General features: G+C 36.9%; 1 protein-coding gene across 3 annotated transcripts in view; it reads right to left on the bottom strand.

Moving 5' to 3' along the window:
- Window positions 1-20,230, bottom strand: part of DCBLD2 (discoidin, CUB and LCCL domain containing 2) — an 89,317-nt gene that overhangs the window by 28,329 nt on the left and 40,758 nt on the right. For 2 of the 3 annotated variants that reach the window (XM_058731632.1, XM_058731633.1), the window contains exon 3: window positions 11,066-11,203. The exons of the other annotated variant lie outside the window; for it this stretch is intronic. In XM_058731632.1, the coding sequence (XP_058587615.1) occupies window positions 11,066-11,203 (138 nt within the window). The remainder of the gene's footprint in view (window positions 1-11,065; window positions 11,204-20,230) is intronic. 3 annotated transcript variants of the gene reach the window in all.

The following is a 20,230-nucleotide window of genomic DNA, read 5'->3' as shown; positions in this document are numbered from 1 at the left end:
TTCCTAATTACCCCACACTGCATCAACGAGAACTGATTTTCTGCTTTCCTGCTCTACCAAAAGAGTTTCTAGCTTCTAAGATTAGAGGTTCAACTTCTAAAATTAACAGCCTGGGATGCAAAGGTACCTGTGTGGTCCAACATGGCATTCAAGCCACAGGAAGACTGCCAGCTGGCCTCATTACCTTCAGGCCACATGCCAGAATGCTGGTCAACTATGGATATACTTGATCAGAACAGGGTTTTATTATAAATCCATGCAGAACTGAAATTCCAGATTATGCCATGCATATGTATGCAACTCACTTGACCTTGCTTTCAAATTCCATGGAGGCTCAAAAGAGGTCCCTAGGAGGAAAATAGGAATTCAAGATGGACAGCTATGAGGAGAGCCAAGAAGACTAAAGACAGAGAAAGGAAATCATGATTGCAAATATTGAGCTTTACAACTCCACAAAGGCTCCACATGGAGCAGGCAATTAAGAAGCTTTAAAACGTGTCTTTCCTGAAAGCTTTTCCCAAGTAAACAATCTTCCAGAAAACCACTATTACTACAAACCTTCTAGCTAATAAGAACACAGCTGAGGCAAGATAAATAGAACTCAAAAGAAACCATCTGCCTAAGAGACTTCTGATAGCAATGTATAAGAAATTATATAAATGGAACAGAAGAATCCAGAAATAAGTTCTAAATTTAAAGTCAGCTGATTTTGACAAGGATGCCAAAACAACTCAGTGGGGAGGAAGAAAGGTCTTTTTAACAAAAGGTGCTGTGAAAAGAGGATATCCACATGCATAAGAATGAAACTGGACCCCTACCTGAGATCCCATACAAAAAGGGGATCTAAATTTAAGAGCTAGCACTATAAAACTCTTAGAAGAAACTAGAGGTATAAATCTTGATCTTGGATTAAGCAATGTTTTCTTAGATATGATACCAAAAGCATTATAGTCACACAAAAATACATTAATTGAATTCTATCAAAATTAAAAACTTCTGTACTTCAAAGAATGCTATCATGAAAGAGAAAGATAATCCACACAACGGGGGAAAACATATGAAAATCATATAATCTGATAAGGACCTAGTATCCAGAATACATAAAGAATTATTTCAACTTGATTTTAAAAAAGACAATCAACCCAATTTAAAAATGAGCAAAGGATCTGAACAGACATTACTCCGAAAAAGACATACGAATGGCCAATAAGCACATGAAGATATTCAACATCATTAACCATCAGGAAAATGCAAATCAAAGTCACAATGAGATACCGCTTTATACCCACTGGGATGTCTAGAATCAGAAGGACAAATAGGACTTGGAGAGATTGGAACCTTCATGCACTTCCTGAGGGATTTTTAAATGGTGTAGCTGCTTTAGAAAAGAGTTTAGCAGTTTCTTAAAAAGAGATTCCATATGACCCAGCAATTCCACTATTAGTATATACACAAGAAAACTGAAAATATGTCCATACAACCCTTCACAAATGGTCATCAACTAATGAATGGAGAAACAAAATGGGATATATCTACACAATGAAATATTATTCAGCCATCAAAGGGAATAAAGTACTCATATATGCTACAACATGAACTCAAATACGCTAAGTGAAGATGCAAGTCAAAAAAGACCATACTGTCTGACTCCATTTATATGAAATGTCCAAAATAGGTAAATCTATAGAGAAAAAATCAGATTCGTGGTTACTGAGGACTGGAGAGGGAGAGGGTTAAGGGGTAGTGAATGGGAGATCACCACTACTGACTATGGGGTTTCTTTTGGGGTGATAAAAATGTTCTAAAATGGACTATAGTGGTGGCTACACAACTCTGAATATACTGAAAATCAGTCAAGTGTAGTGAGTAGGTGAATCATATGGCATAATAAAATGATAATAAAAAAATTTTAAAGTGAAGAAAAAGATGCTATTATAAAAGCAGTAACAGTTTTCCTTTATATAGAGCACATCTGCATTGAGGGATGAAATAAAGCGTAGTAAAACAGTCAGGACTGGCAGTTCACTTATTTATTCATTTGTTCACTCAACAAATACTTAGGTAAGTATGTATGATGACCAGGTGTTGTTCTAGGTACTAGAAATAAAGCAAAGAACACTCAGACAAAAATCTCTGCATATAGGGAGTGTATGTACCTTGTGTGGGGTGATAAGAGAAAATAGACACGAGTATGAAATGGACATACTATTATTAGGTGATAAGTGCGTTAGAAAAATAAAGAAAGGAAGGCAGTTATGAAAAGTTAAGGGGTTCCGATTTTAAGTAGCATGGTAAGGAAAGACCTTACTGAGAAGGTGGCAGGAGGTGAGGGAGTGAGGCATGAGGTACGTGGGTAACGGAGAATAGGCAGAGGAATCACAAAGGCCCTGAGGAGGGAGCACGCTCAGCATGGTGGCTGCTAAAGTGAACACTGGGAAGAAAAGTAAGCGATGAAGTCAGACGAGGAAAGAGAAGCCAAATCCTATAGGGTCTTGGAGGTAAGGACGTTGAACAAATAGAGAGGAGACTTTCATTCTCATGCTCACCACTGGGCTGAGAGTAGGTTGAAGGGGAGATGGGGAAGAAACAAAGGTCAGCAAAAAAATCTCCTGCCATAATTGAGGTAACTTGAATTGGAGTGGCAGGAGTGGAGGTGTTGAGATGTAGTCCGATGCTGATATTTGTTCATATATATTCTGAGAAGTGGCCAATGGATATAAAGTTTGAGAGAGTCAAAGACAACTCTAAGGTTTCTGGCCTGAGCAAAGTGAAAGCTGAACTTACTATATGTAAAGTGTTTAGGCAGTGATTTTAATAATGATAAAGTACTCATTGCAAACTCAACTGTCATGCTAGATCCACTTTCAAAGTGCGAGACAGTATATAATTTGCTCTGTTCTTAACTAGGAGCTTCTGCATGGGATTAAAAAAAATCCAGTATTAAATACATACAAGAGAGTATTTATAACATACATATTATTAACAAAACACTGAACAGAAGTTATAGGTTCTGGGCCATAGAGAGTGGCAGCAGTGGTGTGCAGAATACCCTCAGCGGTTCTGCGGAAGCTGACTGGCATTCTATTCTCTTTTCCTTATGCAGCCCAAGGGAGACCTGGCATCTGCAGTGTAGATGCTACACTAGTCTGAGCAGTACAGTCCAACCCAGAGTGAGTGTCATCATGATTCCTAGAAACAGAATTCCCCTAATATCTGCCACCTTCCTTAACCCTGGAAGGCTCTCTAGAAGACAAAGGCCTCAGGTAGGGTTTGAAGGTAGAATCATGCAATTGTGAGGAAGAACAGGAGAAAATGCAAGAACAAAGGCAAGCCAACAGTCAACAACAGGATGACAGATTTCAGTTTTCTTAATGAAAACACCAACATCAGACTTTCTAAGATAGCTCCCAACTTAGCAATATTACTGTCAGCCATAACTGATAACCTATGCACAAGTTTGTTTTTAATTTAAGTACAATTAAACATTTTTCCAGTACATAAAAACTGCACAGGCTGGGGTACCTTATAATTGCCCCATGAAATACTTATTTAAACATGAATCTAATGTTAACCCATACATAACACCATAGAAATATGAAATATTTTAGAAGTTCAAAAATCAATTAAAAAATAGCATACTGGTTACTATCTTAGTAATATTTTCCATTCACGGCACTGGCCATTTCTGTGAATGCAAAATTATGAAACAGATTTAGATTTTCCCCCAATTAATACTCGGTTTTGTGTTACTGAATGAATTGAAAACACTCTCAGCAGTGTTAGCACTGTGACTAACAACAGAACACCAACTATATTAACTGCAGGGTATAATTTTTGTCCAGTGAAGGAAAGGTAGCTTGAGTACCTATATTCATTCTAACTCAAGAAAGCATAATGTATCATAACTAAGTTACTCTATTTGGCAGAAAGAAGAAAATATATGAAGACGACGACGTATATTCCTCTCCTTTATTTGCTCTAATGTTCTTTAACAAATTTCCCAGAGCCTGAAGGAACACGAAGTCATGCTTTCTAATTCACACTTTGTCAGCAATCTTGCACTGTAGGTGTGTAGGTACTTTGTTCAAGTGCTACAGGATGCAGGACAAGACTCTTCTTGTTGCTAAGTTCTCCCGCCAATATTACCATGTGACCTTGGGCCTAAGTCTTTGTTTCTGTGATAGGAACCTGGCATTAATCTGTACCATCTGCAATTTAGTGAAGGAAAACTTACATATATAAGAGAACAGAATTTACTGTGATTCAGAATCAAATAACATTTACTCAGTGGCAGATATTAAATGAGGTATTTTACACCTTCTTTTATGTACTAAGAGTAGAGATGAAATCTTATGTTTCTCTTAGAAATATTACACTGCCATCTATGGAAGCTGAGTCTACAGTAGGAGCTTAGATGAAAATAGTGAATGCTTCCTTAGGGACGAAGCAGGCATGACTGAGTTAAGTAATTAACAACTTTGGCTATAAGGTGTACCTACATGTGGTGAATCAAACTCTCTTCACACCTAAATTCTTATACATGTATATTAAAAAACAAATACAAGAATATTAAAAATATATAAATATAAAATATATGGCATTAAGATATAAAATATTACATTATTAATATACACAAGATATTAAGATTAAAAGATTATAAAACATTAAAATTCTTCTGTGAACTACATGGTATCTAGGGCACTAATAAATACCATCAGTAAGAGCAGCAGTGAAAAATTATGTCATTGGGTAATGGAAGACACCACACAAACACGTACTTACTCCCTTCAAAGCATTGCTAACTCACTAAAAAAATGAAACACATACAAAACACTAAAATCATTAAGGCTCTTCAGGTTATCTGTCAACGTGGAATAAATTCTATCCCATAAATGGAATCACCTCTTTGGGTTAACAATCTCCTAGATTGTTTTTAAATGCTCTTTCTCTGCAAAATTGTTAAATTTACTGGTCAGCACCTTTCTTCTACAAATTGACACCAAAATACAGATATTTTCCTGCATGCATATACATTGCATAATGTACACAAACACAACACATATACATTTGTGTGTAAATAAGGATACATCTAAAAATATGCATATAAACTGAGACTTCATTAATAAAATCTTACTTAATAGTTTAAAAGTTTTAAAATGTTTGCCAGATATGACAATAACAAAAACTAGGGACATATCAGAAACACCAAAAACAGAAAACTAGCTTAGTACTCAAAATACAAAAGTTTGTATAAAAATTACTGTACAATTAAGGTAGCAAACAATCTTAACCCATGCTCTATTTTTAAAACCAAAACCATCCCATGAAAAAAAAAAAAAAAACATACAAAGCAAAACAAGAAAACACAAAACAATCCGTTACAGAAATCTGCACTCTGTTACAAAGTAGTCCTCTATTCTGCCCCATTTCATTTACAAGTTGATATAACCTAATGTAAGACAGAAAAAAATGGAAAATATTTGCAAAGAAAAAAAATGTGGTTAAAGAAGGTAGCAATCAGAAAATTTTTAAACTATTGGTGTTAATTCTAGGAATAATCTAACATATAGCAACAATGATCCTGTCAAATGGGAATATTTCCTAGGCCCAGCTGTTGGTAACTTGTAAGCAGACTGTTATCAGATGGTAAGGGGTCAGCAAGCAATAAATAAACAAGTGTTTATGAATTCCAACTAGAAAGTACATTAATACCTACATTGGTTTGTCTTATTTCGCGTGAAATTTTAAGCTATTTACTGTTTTTCCCAACAAAAAAAGTACAAACTTTAATATGACCACCACAAAATTCTGGACTGGTGAAATCTAAAACAAACAGGTTTAACATTAGTTTTTAAGTGATGCATTCACATTCTACAGAAGGAGAATCTATCAATTCCCCGCTGCGCGTGCACTCACAGACACGCCTGCTCCTCTCACTGATGACACATAACAAACACAGGCTGCCTTAAAGGACCTGAAGTCTTCCATGCAAATGCAGATGTATTTTCTGAGCTCACTGTCCTACAACTAAAATAACTTAAAAAAAAAATTATGGCCCAGAGTCATCCCAGAAATGTTGAGTTTGTCCTAGAAGCTGGCTAATGTCGAACAGATTCAAAAACCAGGAATTTGGATCACTCACCTATAAAATTTATTTTATTTTCAAGTCCAGAGGTAAATGCTATTTTTAATTTTACATTTTAGAATGAAAATGTCGGTATCACTTATTACGATAGTGGATAAAAAGATCTGACTTACTGACTCTGGACCTCTGAGCAGCTGCTTTTGTGTCTCTCAGTAGGACCAGCTGTAACTCAGGAGTTTCCCTCTATGGAACTTCTCACCGGCGGTTGCTAGCATGTCTAAGATGGCTCTAGGGTCTACATACTTCTTCAACTGCAGAAAGTCTAGTTGGAATTCGATGGAATTACACCAACTCAGAGTAGAAACACCAGTCCTCTAATAATTACTGCACGTGTTAATATTTTTGTCTTTCCTTGCTACCCAGAGGGGACACACAAAGACTTTTCACTGGTGTTTTCAATCTTTCAAAAATGAGGTTTACAGGTAAGAAAGAGATAACTGGCAATGGAAGAGATTGGAAACTACTGATCAAAAACCATTAAAAATAACAGTAATGGGGCGCCCGGGTGGCTTGGTCGGTTAAGCGTCCGACTTCGGCTCAGGTCATGATCTCATGGTCCGTGAGTTCGAGCCCCTCGTCGGGCTCTGTGCTGACAGCTCAGAGCCTGGAGCCTGTTTCAGATTCTGTGTCTCCCTCTCTCTCTGCTCCTCCCCTGTTCATGCTCTGTCTCTCTCTGTCTCAAAAATAAATAAACGTTAAAAAAAATTTTTTTTTAAAAATAACAGAGTAATGAAACCTTAACTGGACACAAAAGTGAGGAGGACAAAGGTACAGTGTCCTAGATATGACCCCAGCATTGCAGCAGTTCAAAGATTCATACAAGAGGGCTTCTTTATGTCCAAAGCCTCTTACTACCACTTAAACTCATGTAGGAAGAACCTTAATTCTTTGAAATGTTTCCTTGGAGAACACAGGTCTAATTCTCAAGTCTTTAAGAAGAATTAGAATCTGGCTTAACTGTAGAGTCACATTTATAACAAGAACTCTTAATTCAGTCATTTCTGACCCAGTGTCCTCCAATAGCCTCTTAACTGGACTCCCTACTATTATTCTTCCCTGTCTTCAACTCATTCACAGAGCAGGAAAGGTCGTAAAAACAAACAAAAACACAAATCCAGTCATATCGCTACTACCCTGCTCTAACAGCTTCCATGTCCTCTTAGGAAAAAGCTCCAATCGTGACATTTTCTATAAGGCCCTGAATAACAGAGCCTACTCACCACTCAGTCAACTCCATGTTAGCTGCGCCAGATTCTTTTCCGGCTTCTCTGAAGCTCCTTCCACAGGGCCTTTGCATTTGCTGTTCTCCTCCCTAGAATGTTCTTCTGTCTAGAACCTCCCAATTAATCCTTGGGTTCCCACTTAAAAGTGACTTCCTCAGAAGAGTTTGTCTTTTTACCAATCTTCCACTCCTCCAACACTTCTGGCCTCTTTTTTTTTTTTTTTTTTTTTTTGAATTTATTTATTTATTTATTTATTTTTTTTTGAATTTATTTTTGAGAGACAGAGTGAGACAGTGCATGAGGGGCAGAGACAGAAGGAGACAGAATCCGAAGCAGGTTCCAGGCTCTGAGCGAGCTGTCAACACAGAGCCCGATGCAGGGCTCCAAACCATGAACCATGAGATCATGACCTGAGCTGAAGTCGGACGCTCAACCAACGGAGCCACCCAGGCGCCCCATTTCTAGCCTCCTCTTGTCGGAATGTTTCCTTCATCATACTTATCATAACGGCAATTGAGTTACCATGTGTTTAAATTTTTTTTAGTGTTTAGTTTTGAGAGAGAAAGAGAGACAGAGTGTGAGTGGGGGAGGGACAGAGAAAGAGGGAGACACAGAATCTGAAGCAGGCTCCAAGCTGTCAGCCGAGAGCCTGATGCAGGGCTCAAACCCACAAACAGCAAGATCATGACCTGAGTCAAAGTCAGATGCTTAACTGACTGAGTTACCAAGGTGCCCCGAATTACCATGTGTTTAATGCCTTTTCCCAACCTGTACTGTAAACGCCATGGAAGTATAACTAAGTCTTATTTACTGCTGTTTTCCCAGTGCCAGGCATACTGCAGGACATAAGGCACTGAAGGGAATATAACTTTGCAATGTGCTCTTGCATAAAGAAAATTCAACTACCTCACACAAAATTATGGCTCTATCAACAACACATAGTATAACATCAACAAGTGTTTGTGAGAGCTTAACAAATGAAGCTGTTGAAGAAAAATTTTTCATGATCTTTTCAATCCCAAATAGTCTAAATTTCTAGCTAGGATGCTAAGCTGGGGACGTGCAGTGATGTTCCTTGAAAATATTCACAGAATTTAGTGTGGCAGCAAGTTTCCTGGATGGAAACAAACTGAGGCTCTCAATCAAAGCCAATCAGTGTTCAAATGAATGAGTCATTAAAACTGTGTCTGAAAGGCCACCCAAGAAGAAATGGTGAGAAATTCAACCAGGGTTCTCTTGGAGTTAGCCAGTTCACTTCTAACTTCAAATCAAACAAATGCTTCATGGAAGATGCAAGGAAATGGAGAAACAGAAGCAAAAACTCAGGAGAGAGCTGTGAAATGAGGATTTCTCACGATTATGCCTCGGGAAAGTGTTACTATAAAGAAGTTCCTGATTATGGGAGATATTTCAAAAACTTTGGAAGCTGAGATTCACCTAACATAGTGATGTAACCATTTGAAATTCCATAAACATATGTAAGTCTACAACATAGAGAGTCTGTTATGTGAAAGCACTTTCAATTCTTAAACTTTAACACAGAGCATTTAGGTGTCTGTAGAACAAAAAGCTCCATAATGTAAATACCCAATTAAAAAACTTTTTTTTTTATAGAGAGGGATACTTATTTTCAAGGAATCTTCAAGTCAATAAATAACAGAGAGAGAGGGGAAAATATGAGAAGAAAAACGATTTAAGCTGATATTGAGAGGAGGAAACTCAAGGAGAGTAAGGAGCAAATGAATTATTTTCTATCCTCTTACCTATCAACTCAAGACTTTCAAGAAGTATAATTGGAAGGATGGAAATGGACCATCCTCTCTGTGTTTTCTAGCTCACTCTTTTGATGGTGGAGGAAATGAGTATGTGTGTGTGGGTATGGTGGTGAAAGGGGGAACATGTGTTTTGCACCCTATTATGCCATGTGCTTATAGACGCTACACGTAAATTACTAGATTGAGTACTCATAACCAAGCCATGGAGGCTAAAGATGTGAAATGACTGGTCAGAAATCCCCTAGCCGGCTCGTGACACTGGCAGGCGTGCTCCTCCTACAACGACACACTGCCTTACTTGTTCTGGTTCTGTCTTACTTCTGTCTGGTTCATTTAGCATGATGTTTCCAGTTTTTTTCTTTTCATTATTCCATCCAAATGAGTTTTCTTTCTCACTCTCTCAGAAGAGTTTTATTAGCTTTCCCACCTTCTGCCGTAGCTTAGAAATGGGGAAAAAGTAGACCTTTCTTCCCAGAGGAGAGGGCTTCTCTCTCACATTCCAAATGACACTTTTAATGAGACCTGTAGTGTTTATCTCAAACCCACCAGAGCTGAGAAGGGAACAGCTTGCACTGCCCTCAGTCATTCCCATTGCCCAACACCCTCACACCTAGGAGCTTCTCGATTTTCCCATTTACACAATATTAGGTAACAGCTTTTTTTTTAATGTTTATCATTTTTGAGAGAGAGAGAGAGAGAGAAAGAGAGAGAGAGATGGGGGAGGGAGAGAGAGGGAGGGGGAGAGAGAGGGAGGGAGGGAGAGAGGGAGGGAGGGAGAGAGGGAGGGAGGGAGAGAGGGAGGGAGGGAGAGAAGGAGAGAGGGAGAGGGAGAGGGAGAGGGAGAGGGAGAGAGAGAGGGAGAGGGAGAGAGAGGAGAAGGAGAGGGAGAGAGAGAAGGAGAGGGAGAGAGAGAGGGAGAGAGAGAAGGAGAGGGAGAGAGAGAAGGAGAGGGAGAGGGAGAGAGAGAAGGAGAGGGAGAGAGAGGGAGAGGGGGGGAGGGAGAGAGAGGGAAAGAGACAGAGGATCCAAAGCAGGCTCTGTGCTGATAGCAGAGAGCCTGACGCAGGACTCCTACCCACAAACTGTGAGATCACGACCTGAGCCGAAGTCAGATGCTCAACGGACCGAGCCACTCAGGAACCCTGAAGTAACAGCTTTTTAAAAACTTTTAATTATCAACTTAGTTAAATCACTGTTGAATATCAAAATAATCATCTATTTTTTAAATTTAAATGATTGATTTGTTTGACATATCTTTGCATTGGTAGCAGTTCTTAGAACTTCCTTACCACAGTGACCCTAATAGCAGAGGAAACAAATACATGCCACAGAAGCCAAAACTCATGGGAGATTTTGTTCAAGTCTTGGATTTTACCTTAGAAATTCAAGTACACTTTGCATTCTATTCCATCTAATAGTCTTGGTTTTAATTTTTCCCCCTTTAGATTATAAACATTAACCATCCAGAAAAATATCTCAGGTTTATCTTGTAGCATCTCAGACAGCACGCCCCAGCATACTCCTGGTGCTATGAGAATCTATGCTTTTGAGAAGAATGGTAATGTAGTCTTTAATACAGTACTATGAAATGGTAAACTGTAGATAACAAAGCTTTAAATTTATATCATACATTTCGATAACTGACAGATTTTTCAAAAGTCAGGTCATTTGTGTTCTAATCCTATAAATGTGAAAAATCAGTATTTCCTCTACTATGGAAAGGGAAGTATACAGAATTAACATAAATGTTAGTATACTTTTAATTTTTAGAATTCTGAAACTAATTTTATTTGTAAAATTAATCTGTTTTTAAGTTCAGTCTTTCTACTCTAATCTCAGATAACAAGTACTAAAAGAAACATTTCATTTTTGTTTTCAGAAATTGTAAAATATGGAAGTCATGGTATAAAGTTGAAAATTACCTTGTTTATCTATAACTGAATATGAGGCCAAAAATCCTCGTCCAGAAACATGGATTCCACTCATGAACAGCACTGTAATTTCATTGCTTTTTGACTCAATTGAATGGTTCATCTGCAACCCGAGACCACAGTATTTGCCTAGGAATAAGGAAAAAAAGAGATTTGGTATGACTCTTATAAAGTTGATAATATTTACAACATAGGTAAGAACATCAATATAATATACCAAACCGGTCATTAAATAGAAAATGACTAGGATGTTTAGTGATTTAAAATCACTCTGAAGAAAGAAAAAATGAAAATATGTCAAGTAATAACTAAATAATTCAAAAGAAAAAAATGGTACAGGCATCAGTGATCTTACAAAGATTCAATTTCTTGTAAAAGACATTACTCTTTAAAATAGTAGTGAAGAGGGGCACCAGGGTAGCTCAGCTGGGTAAGCGCCCAACTTCTGACTTCAGTTCAGGTCATGATTTCATGGTCCCTGAGTTCGAGCCCCATATAGGGCTGTGTGCTGACAGCTCAGAGCCTGGAGCCTGCTTTGGATTCTGTGTCTCCTTCTCTGTCTGCCCCTCCCCAACTCACTCTGTCTCTCTCTCTCAAAATAATAAAAATAATCATAAAAAAAATACCAGTGAGGAATTAAAATTAACTTAAAGCACTTCATGCAGGCAGGTGGCTCATAAACACATTAACAGTCAATCAGTAATAATCTTAACATACTCCCCAGAGTGCCCCTAGATTCCTGGGCTTAGGGCGCCCTTAAACTTTTTCAGACTCCCTAAATTTCTCTCCCAAGGATTACTGAAGTTCTAGTCAATCCCTTGAGGTGATCATGCCCAGTCCGACAGCTTTAACTATGCTCTGACAATTCACATTTACACCTCTTCCCAGAGCTTTTCCCTTGCGCTTCAAATATTTATATCTAAATGCCAACTTTTAGGGGTGCCTGGATGGCTCAGTCAGTTATACGTCTGACTTCATCTCAGGTAGTGATGTTGTTTCTCTCTTTCTCATGAAAATAAAAACATTAAATAAAATTAAATGCCAACTTTTATCCTTTAATACTTAATAGACACATGAAAATAACATATCCTCAGTACAGATTAATAAAAGTTTAAGAAAAAAATTAGAGCAAGATATACACCAACAACTAATAAAAATGCATTTTCTTATGTGCTTGCTAACCTAAAAGATTCTGAATAAAGAATAACATTCCAAAAATTATTTGGGGCTGTGGTAACATCATTCTAGAATGAGAGTAATGTGTGCTTCCACAAACACCATTTTCAAGGACTACACATGATTTTGTGAGTAACATATCCCAAGGAATCAACAAGAAAAGACCACCAGAACTTGTAAGAAAGTTTAACAATATCACAGGATACAAAAATCAATTATATTTCCACATACTAGTCACAAATAATCTGAAATGAAATTTTAAAAACTTTGTAATAGCATCTAAAGATTAAAATACTTAAGGATAAATTTTTTTGTTGAAAATTCAAAACCAATACACTAAAAAATAGAAAACACTGATAAAATTTAAAGGAAAGCTAAACGAACTGGGAGACAGACCAAGTTCATGGACTGGAAGACTCAATGTTGTTAAGATGTCAGTTCTCCCAACACTGATCTACTGAGTCAATCAATCTCTACCAAAACTAGAGTTTTCCTTTTCCTTTTTTTTTTTTTTTGATGTGTTTTATTAAGCAATTATATTTTTTTTTAATTTTATTATTTTTTAATTTACATCCTAATTGGTTAGCATATAGTGCAACAATGATTTCAGGAGTAGATTCCTTAGTGCTTACCCATTTGGCCCATTCCCCACACACACAACCCCTCCTGTAACCCTCTGTTTGTTCTTCATATTTATGAGTCTCTTCTGTTTTGTCCCCCTCCCTGCTTTTATATTATTTTTGTTTCCCTTCCCTTATGTTCATGTTTTGTCTCTTAAAGTCCTCATATGAGTGAAGTCAAATGATATTTATCTTTCTCTAATTTCACTTAGCATAATACCCTCCAGTTCCATCCACATAGTTGCAAATGGCAAGATCTCATTCTTTTTGATTGCCTATTAATACTCCATTGTATATATATATACCACATCTTCTTTATCCATTCATCCATCGATGGACTGTTTGGGCTCTTTCCATACTTTTGCTATTGTTGATACTGCTGCGATAAATATGGCGGTGCCCATGTCCCTTCAAAACAGCACACTGATATTCCGTGGATAAATTCTTAGTAGTGCAATTGCTGGGTCGTTCTATTTTTAGTTTTTTGAGGAACCTCCATACTGTTTTCCAGAGTGGCTGAACCAGCTTTCATTCCCATAGAATTTTCCTTTTTCAAAAATTAATAAGGCTAAAATGCATATGGAAATGCAAAGGACATAGACCAGGCAGAACAACGTAGTGAAAAAGTTGGAAGACTAATATAACCCGATTTTAAACTTATATATATATACTATATATATTTATATATATATACTTATATATATATATACTATATATATTTATATATATATACTTATATATATATATATACTATATATATTTATATATATATATACTTATATATATATACTATATATATTTATATATATATATACTTATATATATATACTACAGTAAACTATAATACTGTAGTAATCGAGACAGTGTGATACATTGTAATAGCAAATCTCTATCTATATCTAAATCTTTATTCGTATCTATATCTACACCTATACGTATATCTCTATGTATTTCAATGGAACAGAAAAGAGTTCAGAAATAAGCCCACATATGTGGTCAACTGGTTTCTAACAAAGGTGTGAAGGTAACTCAGTAGATAAAGGACCATGATTTCAACAAGTGTATTAAACCAGGTGGATATCAAAATGCAAAAACAAATGAACTTAGAACTTCACTTCAAGTCAAAATGGATCACAGACCTAATTCTAAGAGCTGTACTTATCAAACTCTTACAAGAAAACACAAGAGAAATCTTTGTGACTTTGGGTTAGGCCAAGATTTCTTAGATCCAACCCCAAAAGGGAAATCCATTAAAGGAAAAAATGAGTAATCTGCACTTCATCAAAATTTAAAATGTTTCCTTTTGAAAAGATACCATTAAGAAAATTTAAAGGCAAATACATACTGGGAGAAAATATTTACAAAACATTAATCTGATCAATAACTATTATCTGAAATGTGTAAAGAATTCTTACAACTCAATTTAATCTTGTAAAATGGGCAAAAGATTTATAAAGCCAATCTATAAAGACGACCTACTACATGGCAAATAGGCACATAAGATGGTCAAGAGAGCTAGTCATCATGGGGCGCCTGGGTGGCTCAGTCGGTTAAGCGTCCGACTTCAGCTCAGGTCATGATCTCACAGTCTGTGAGTTCGAGCCCCGCATCAGGCTCTGTGCTGACAGCTCAGAGCCTGGAGCCTGTTTCGGATTCTGTGTTCTCCCTCTCTCTGTCACCCTCCCCCGTTCATGCTCTCTCTCTGTCTCAAAAATAAATTAACGTTAAAAAAAAAATTTAAAAAAAGAGAGCTAGTCATCAGAGAAATGAATATTAAAGCTACAATGACAGACCATGACACCCCCATTGGAATAAAAGACTGAGTAATAATAATCAAAAAGACTGACAATACCAAACATCGGTGAGGATGTGGAGAAACTGGAACCTTCAAACGCTGATGGCAGAACTATAAAATGGCAGAGCCATTTTTGGACAACAATTTGGCAGTTTCTGAAGATGTTAAATAAACATATGTACATATATAATCCAGCAAGTACACTTCTATTATCCACCCAAGAGGAAAGCAACCATATGTCCACAGAAAGACTATGCAAATGGTCACAGCAGTATTTCTCATATTTGCCCCAAACAAAATAACTTAACTGTCCATCAACTAATAAATGGATTAAAAATGTGGTATATATCCATACAAAGAACTACAACTCACCAAGATAGGAACAAACTAATGATGCACACACAAACATTAACGAACCTCAAAACCATTATGCTATACAAAAGCTATTTATATTTCTAGAAAAGACAAAAAAAAATTAGAGGTAGCAGATCAGTGGCTACCTGGGACTGGGGGTAACGTAGAAATGGACTACAAATGGGCACAAGGGAACTTTTTGGTGTGACAGAAATTTCTAAATCTAGACTTCAGTGATGTTGCACAGCTATATAAATTTACTAAAACTCATCAAACCATGCATTTAAAATAGGTGAGTTTTATGGTATGTAAATTATAGCTCAATCATGAAGTTTCTCAGAAGAAATACACACAATGAAACAATTTGTATTGTCAGAAACCATCAGGTGTTTCATACAAAAAAAAAAAAGTACACAAAATCAGACACAGCAGAAAGAGGCTTTCAAAGATTTATTCCGAGCGGCCATACAACAGCTGAAAAAACTTGAACTCTAATACATCAGTGGATTGGTCAAAATAACACTACTCGTCCATCAGAGGTGCAATCAGTCCGGAGCCTGGGTCCTCCGCCTTGTCCCGTACCTTATTCTTCTGCACACTACTCCCCACTACTGGTGCTGACACCTTCCCGGGGGCTGCAGAGAGGAACATTTAATACAGCATGATCTTCTCCCCTTTGAGGGATCTGGGGCAGTCGCTGCTCTCTCCTTCCCACCCACAGCAGTAACACCCTTTCGCTTTTTCCTTCCGCATCCCAGCAACAGCCTCACTCCTTAACTAGGTTAGTAAATGCTTCAGCTTGTCTTCTGATGTAAGCCACCTAAATATCTCGCAATACTGCTTTCACCCTTAACTGAATTATGTAAATCTATACCACCTTCATTTTGAGATTAACTGCAGAGGCACAGCCTACTCCTTCCACTTTACTCTAAAGCCATTTTTAACTTTCCAAAAGATCACATACAAGTAGAATTGTGAAATTCAGCCGTATTTTTTAAAATGAGTTCTTTACAACTGTTTTTCCCTGTCAATGAAAAAGTACTACACTTGTACTACAAAAGTACTACACTTCATTTTTTTTTTCAGAAAATGAGGACAATTTAACCCTAAAGCCAGACTGACAGTTGTCAGTTAAAACGAAAACCCGAAATTCTAAAACATCTAACACTGTCTACAGCTTTTATACATAGAACTTTTCTTTCAAGACATAATTCTTCAAAGCTTTACAACTTCTGAATTATTTTATAAAATCAGCTTATACATGTGATAATTCTGTAAAAACTTTTAGGATGAACAGAGTAGTTGTACCTAAGAATAATTTCAGGCCCACATCTGAACACAGTAACATATCAGAGACAGAAATCATATTTTATTCTATGTATCAATGTGTTTTACATTATTTTTACCCCTCAACTTGGAAACGTAAAATCAATTTTTCTGTTCTGCAGTCAGATTAGCCTGACAGAAACTGACAAAGAAAAGCCATTCCAACAAATTTCCTCCCCTTCAGGCACAGAAAAGTTGCTATTATGTCTTACAGTGAACCACATCCACAACCTTATCACAACTGGTTTTAAAGTGGCCGTATGACTCTCTGGTCATTGTACACAACTTTTACGAAAAAGGTGCAAAGAAACAACAACCAAAAGAACTACTCTAAAAATAACAACGAGTATACTACATTTACAAAGTTAAAAAAAACAAACCTGAATTTGAAAGCCAAGAACATTCACTCTCTAACTTCTTGATTTATTTAGCATTACAAAAGACCAAACTTCAATGTGCATGTGCATTAACACACACACTTGGCCTTAGGTAATAGGGTGTTCAATATCTCTACATCTCTACCTGTATCTATCTATATAGTCTTTGCTCATCCTTTATTTCTTTAAAAACACCTACTGTGGGGGAGAAAAAAAGCTTTCTATTCCTAAATATGGCATGCAATTTAAATAAAGCTAGCAATATTTTTTTAATGTTTATTTTTGAGAGAGAGAGCACAAGTGGAGAGGGGCAGAGAGAGAGGAGGACACAGGATCCAAAACAGTCTCTGCTGTCAGTTTCAGTGCTGACAGCAGGGAGCCTGATGTGGGACTCCAACACACGAACCACAAGATCATGACCTGAGCCGAAGTCCAACACTCAACCAACTGAGCCACCGAGGTGCCCAAAAGCTATCGATATTTTTAACATTCAAGCAAAATGACACTCAAAAAGTTCTACAAGTTATTATCTGCATATACAAAAAGATGATTAAATCTTCAAACTTCAATACTAAATAACTCAAAAATAGACTAGTAAATAGAATATTAAATACTATATTATTTTTAAATACTAAAGATCTTCAAATAATGACCTAATATAAGCAGTAAAGTACAAATGTTATTCCACATCTTATCTCAAATGTTAAAAATATCAGAACCTATAAAATTTGTTAGCAAGGCCAAATGTGTGCAGAGCTGGTGCCCATCACATTATATCCTTTCATTTTTTTTTTAATTTATTTTTTATTTTAGAGAGAGACAGAACACATGCAAGCAGGGGAGAGGGGCAGAGGAAACGATAGAGGGAGAGGGAACGGGAGTGGGAAAGGGAGAATCTCAAGGAGGCTCCATGCTCAGTGTGGAGCCTGACTGGGGGCTTGATCCCAAGACCCTGAGATCATGACCTGAACCGAAATCAAGAGTAGGACGCTCAACTAACTGAGCCACCCGGCTGCCCCCACATTAAATCTTAAGGCCAAATGGGAATAGGTAGAGGTAAGAGAAATTACATACCTAGGATCTCTACACCTGTCAGTTAACACTTGAAAATGTGATCAAGTTTCATCTGGGCTCATCAGCACTAGCTGTTCTTTGCCACTTAAGAATCTATGTATGTGTGATTTTATTACAAGGCTGACCAAGGCCCTCAGTACAAATAATAACTTTTCAGATACTCTTAGGTAAAAATGAAAAAGATCATACTTAAAGAATATTATGGGGGTGCCTGGGTGGCTCAGTCAGTTAAGCGGCCGACTTCGGCTCAGGTCATGATCTCGCGGTCTTTGAGTTCGAGCCCCGCGTCGGGTTCTGTGCTGACAGCTGAGAGCCTGGAAATAGCCTGGAGCCTGTTTCTGTTTCTGTGTGTCTCTCTCTGCCCTCCCCCCATTCACGCTCTCTTTCAAAATTGAATAAATGTTAAAAAAAAATTTAAGAATATTATGATGCCATGCAGAGGTGTCTTTATAAAAATTTTATCATGCATACTAAAACATGATAATGTGGACAGAATAGTACAAGTATTTCCTGTTAGCACTGCAGCTTTACCTCCTGCTTCATCATTGGGGTTACCTTGTCCTCTGAAATGTGAATAAATTCAAAATGTGGTGGAAACTAAACTTTAAAAAAAACTACTCTTCTGCAAAACTCAAAAGGCAGTAGGTACTAAAGAACAGATAATCTCAGTTTAAAAAAAAAAAAGGAAGAAAAGGACTTTGTAGGTGCTCAAGTGAGTTCAAGATATACTAGATAAACACCTGCCTTCACCTCTTATTCCCACCTAAGGAATGTGATTTACCCATCACACAAGTAATGCAAGCACTTAGCAAAATACTCTGGGAAAGAAAGAAAAAATTCATTCCTAATCTGGGCAATATACTAGTTAATTCTTTAATTTCATCTTCTTAGTTTGGCCATTCAAAGACACTCCTAAGTTAACATAAATCATTTAACTGCTACCAATTATAGGTCCTGCAAATGGCTTTCAAACTCAGCCAACATCTCTAAAAGTTTCTCCTGGATAAATAAGAGAAGAATTTCAAACAACACTATATGGATATATACAGAAAATTCTAAATACAAAAGTTAATCAAGTATGTTAACAACCATAAGACCTAAAAAACACTGGTTTACAGTTTGGAAAAACTTATGCTCCTTGGGGCACCTGGGTGGCTCACTCAGTTAAGCATCTGACTTTTGGTTTTGGCTCAGGTCAGGATCTCACATTTCATAAGTTCAAGCCCCACATCAGCCTCTGCACTGACAGTTCAGAGCCTGCTTGGGATTCTGTCTCTCCCTTTCTCTGCTACCCTCCTCCATCCCCCACCGCTTGTGCTCTCTCTCTAAATAATTAAACTTAAAAAAAAAAAAAAAAGAGATTTCATGCTCCAGGCAAATGAAAATGTTTAAAAAATCATTACCCTCAAGAAACTAGAGAAACAAATTAATTTCAAAGTGAGAAGAAGAAAAGATTTAAGAATTAGAGCAGAAACCAGTGAAATTAAAAACAGGAAATTAGTAGAGAAAATTAAAAAGCCGAAAGCTGGTTCTCTGAAACAAGTCAGTAAGGCTCTAATAAGGCTAATTAAGAAAAAGAGAGGACGCAAATCACTAATATTAGAAATAAAAGTGCAAATACCACTAATGACACCATGGTCATGAAAAGATAATAAAAGAATAGCATGAAAAAATCTATGTCCACAAATTTGATAACCTAGATCAAATGAACTGGTTCCTTCAAACACAATTTGCCAAAACACTAGCAAGAAGAAACTGATAACCTGAATAGGCCTATATCTATTTAAGAAATTCAATCAATAATTAATAAACTTTCAAAAGACAAAGCACTAGGCACAAATGTGTTCACTGATACACGTTACCAAACATCAAAAAAAAAAAATTATACCAATTGTCTATAATCTCTTTCAAAGGAAAGAAGCAGAGGGAATACTTTCTAACTTATTCTATGAAGCTAGCACTACCATAAAACCAAAATCAAACCCATTACATGAAAAGAAAACTACAGGTCATGGAATAGGCCATCCAGGTTATTTATCACAGGATACACATAAAAATCCTTAACAAAATATTTAAAAAATCAAATCCAACAATGTATTAAAAAGAATTATACACCATGATCAAGTGTGATTTATCTCAGATATGCAAGGTAGGTTCAACATTTTAAAATCAATTAATGCAATCCATCACATCAGCATGCAAAAGAAAAGTATCATGATCAAATCAGCAGATGCAGAAAAAGCATTTGACAAAATCCAACATCCACTAATGATATAAACTCTCAGTGAACTAGGAATAGAAGGGAACTTCCTTCGGTTAGTAAAGAATATTTACAGGGGCACCTGGGTGGCTCAGTTGGTTAAGCGTCTGACTTCAGCTCAGGTCATGACCTCGCAGTTTGTAGGTTAGAGCCCGCATCGGCTCTGGGCTGACA

The sequence above is a fragment of the Neofelis nebulosa genome, chromosome 5 (genome assembly GCF_028018385.1).
Source record: "Neofelis nebulosa isolate mNeoNeb1 chromosome 5, mNeoNeb1.pri, whole genome shotgun sequence".
In the NCBI taxonomy this organism is placed as follows: Eukaryota; Metazoa; Chordata; class Mammalia; order Carnivora; family Felidae; genus Neofelis; species Neofelis nebulosa.
This window is presented reverse-complemented; position numbering and strand designations above follow the sequence as displayed.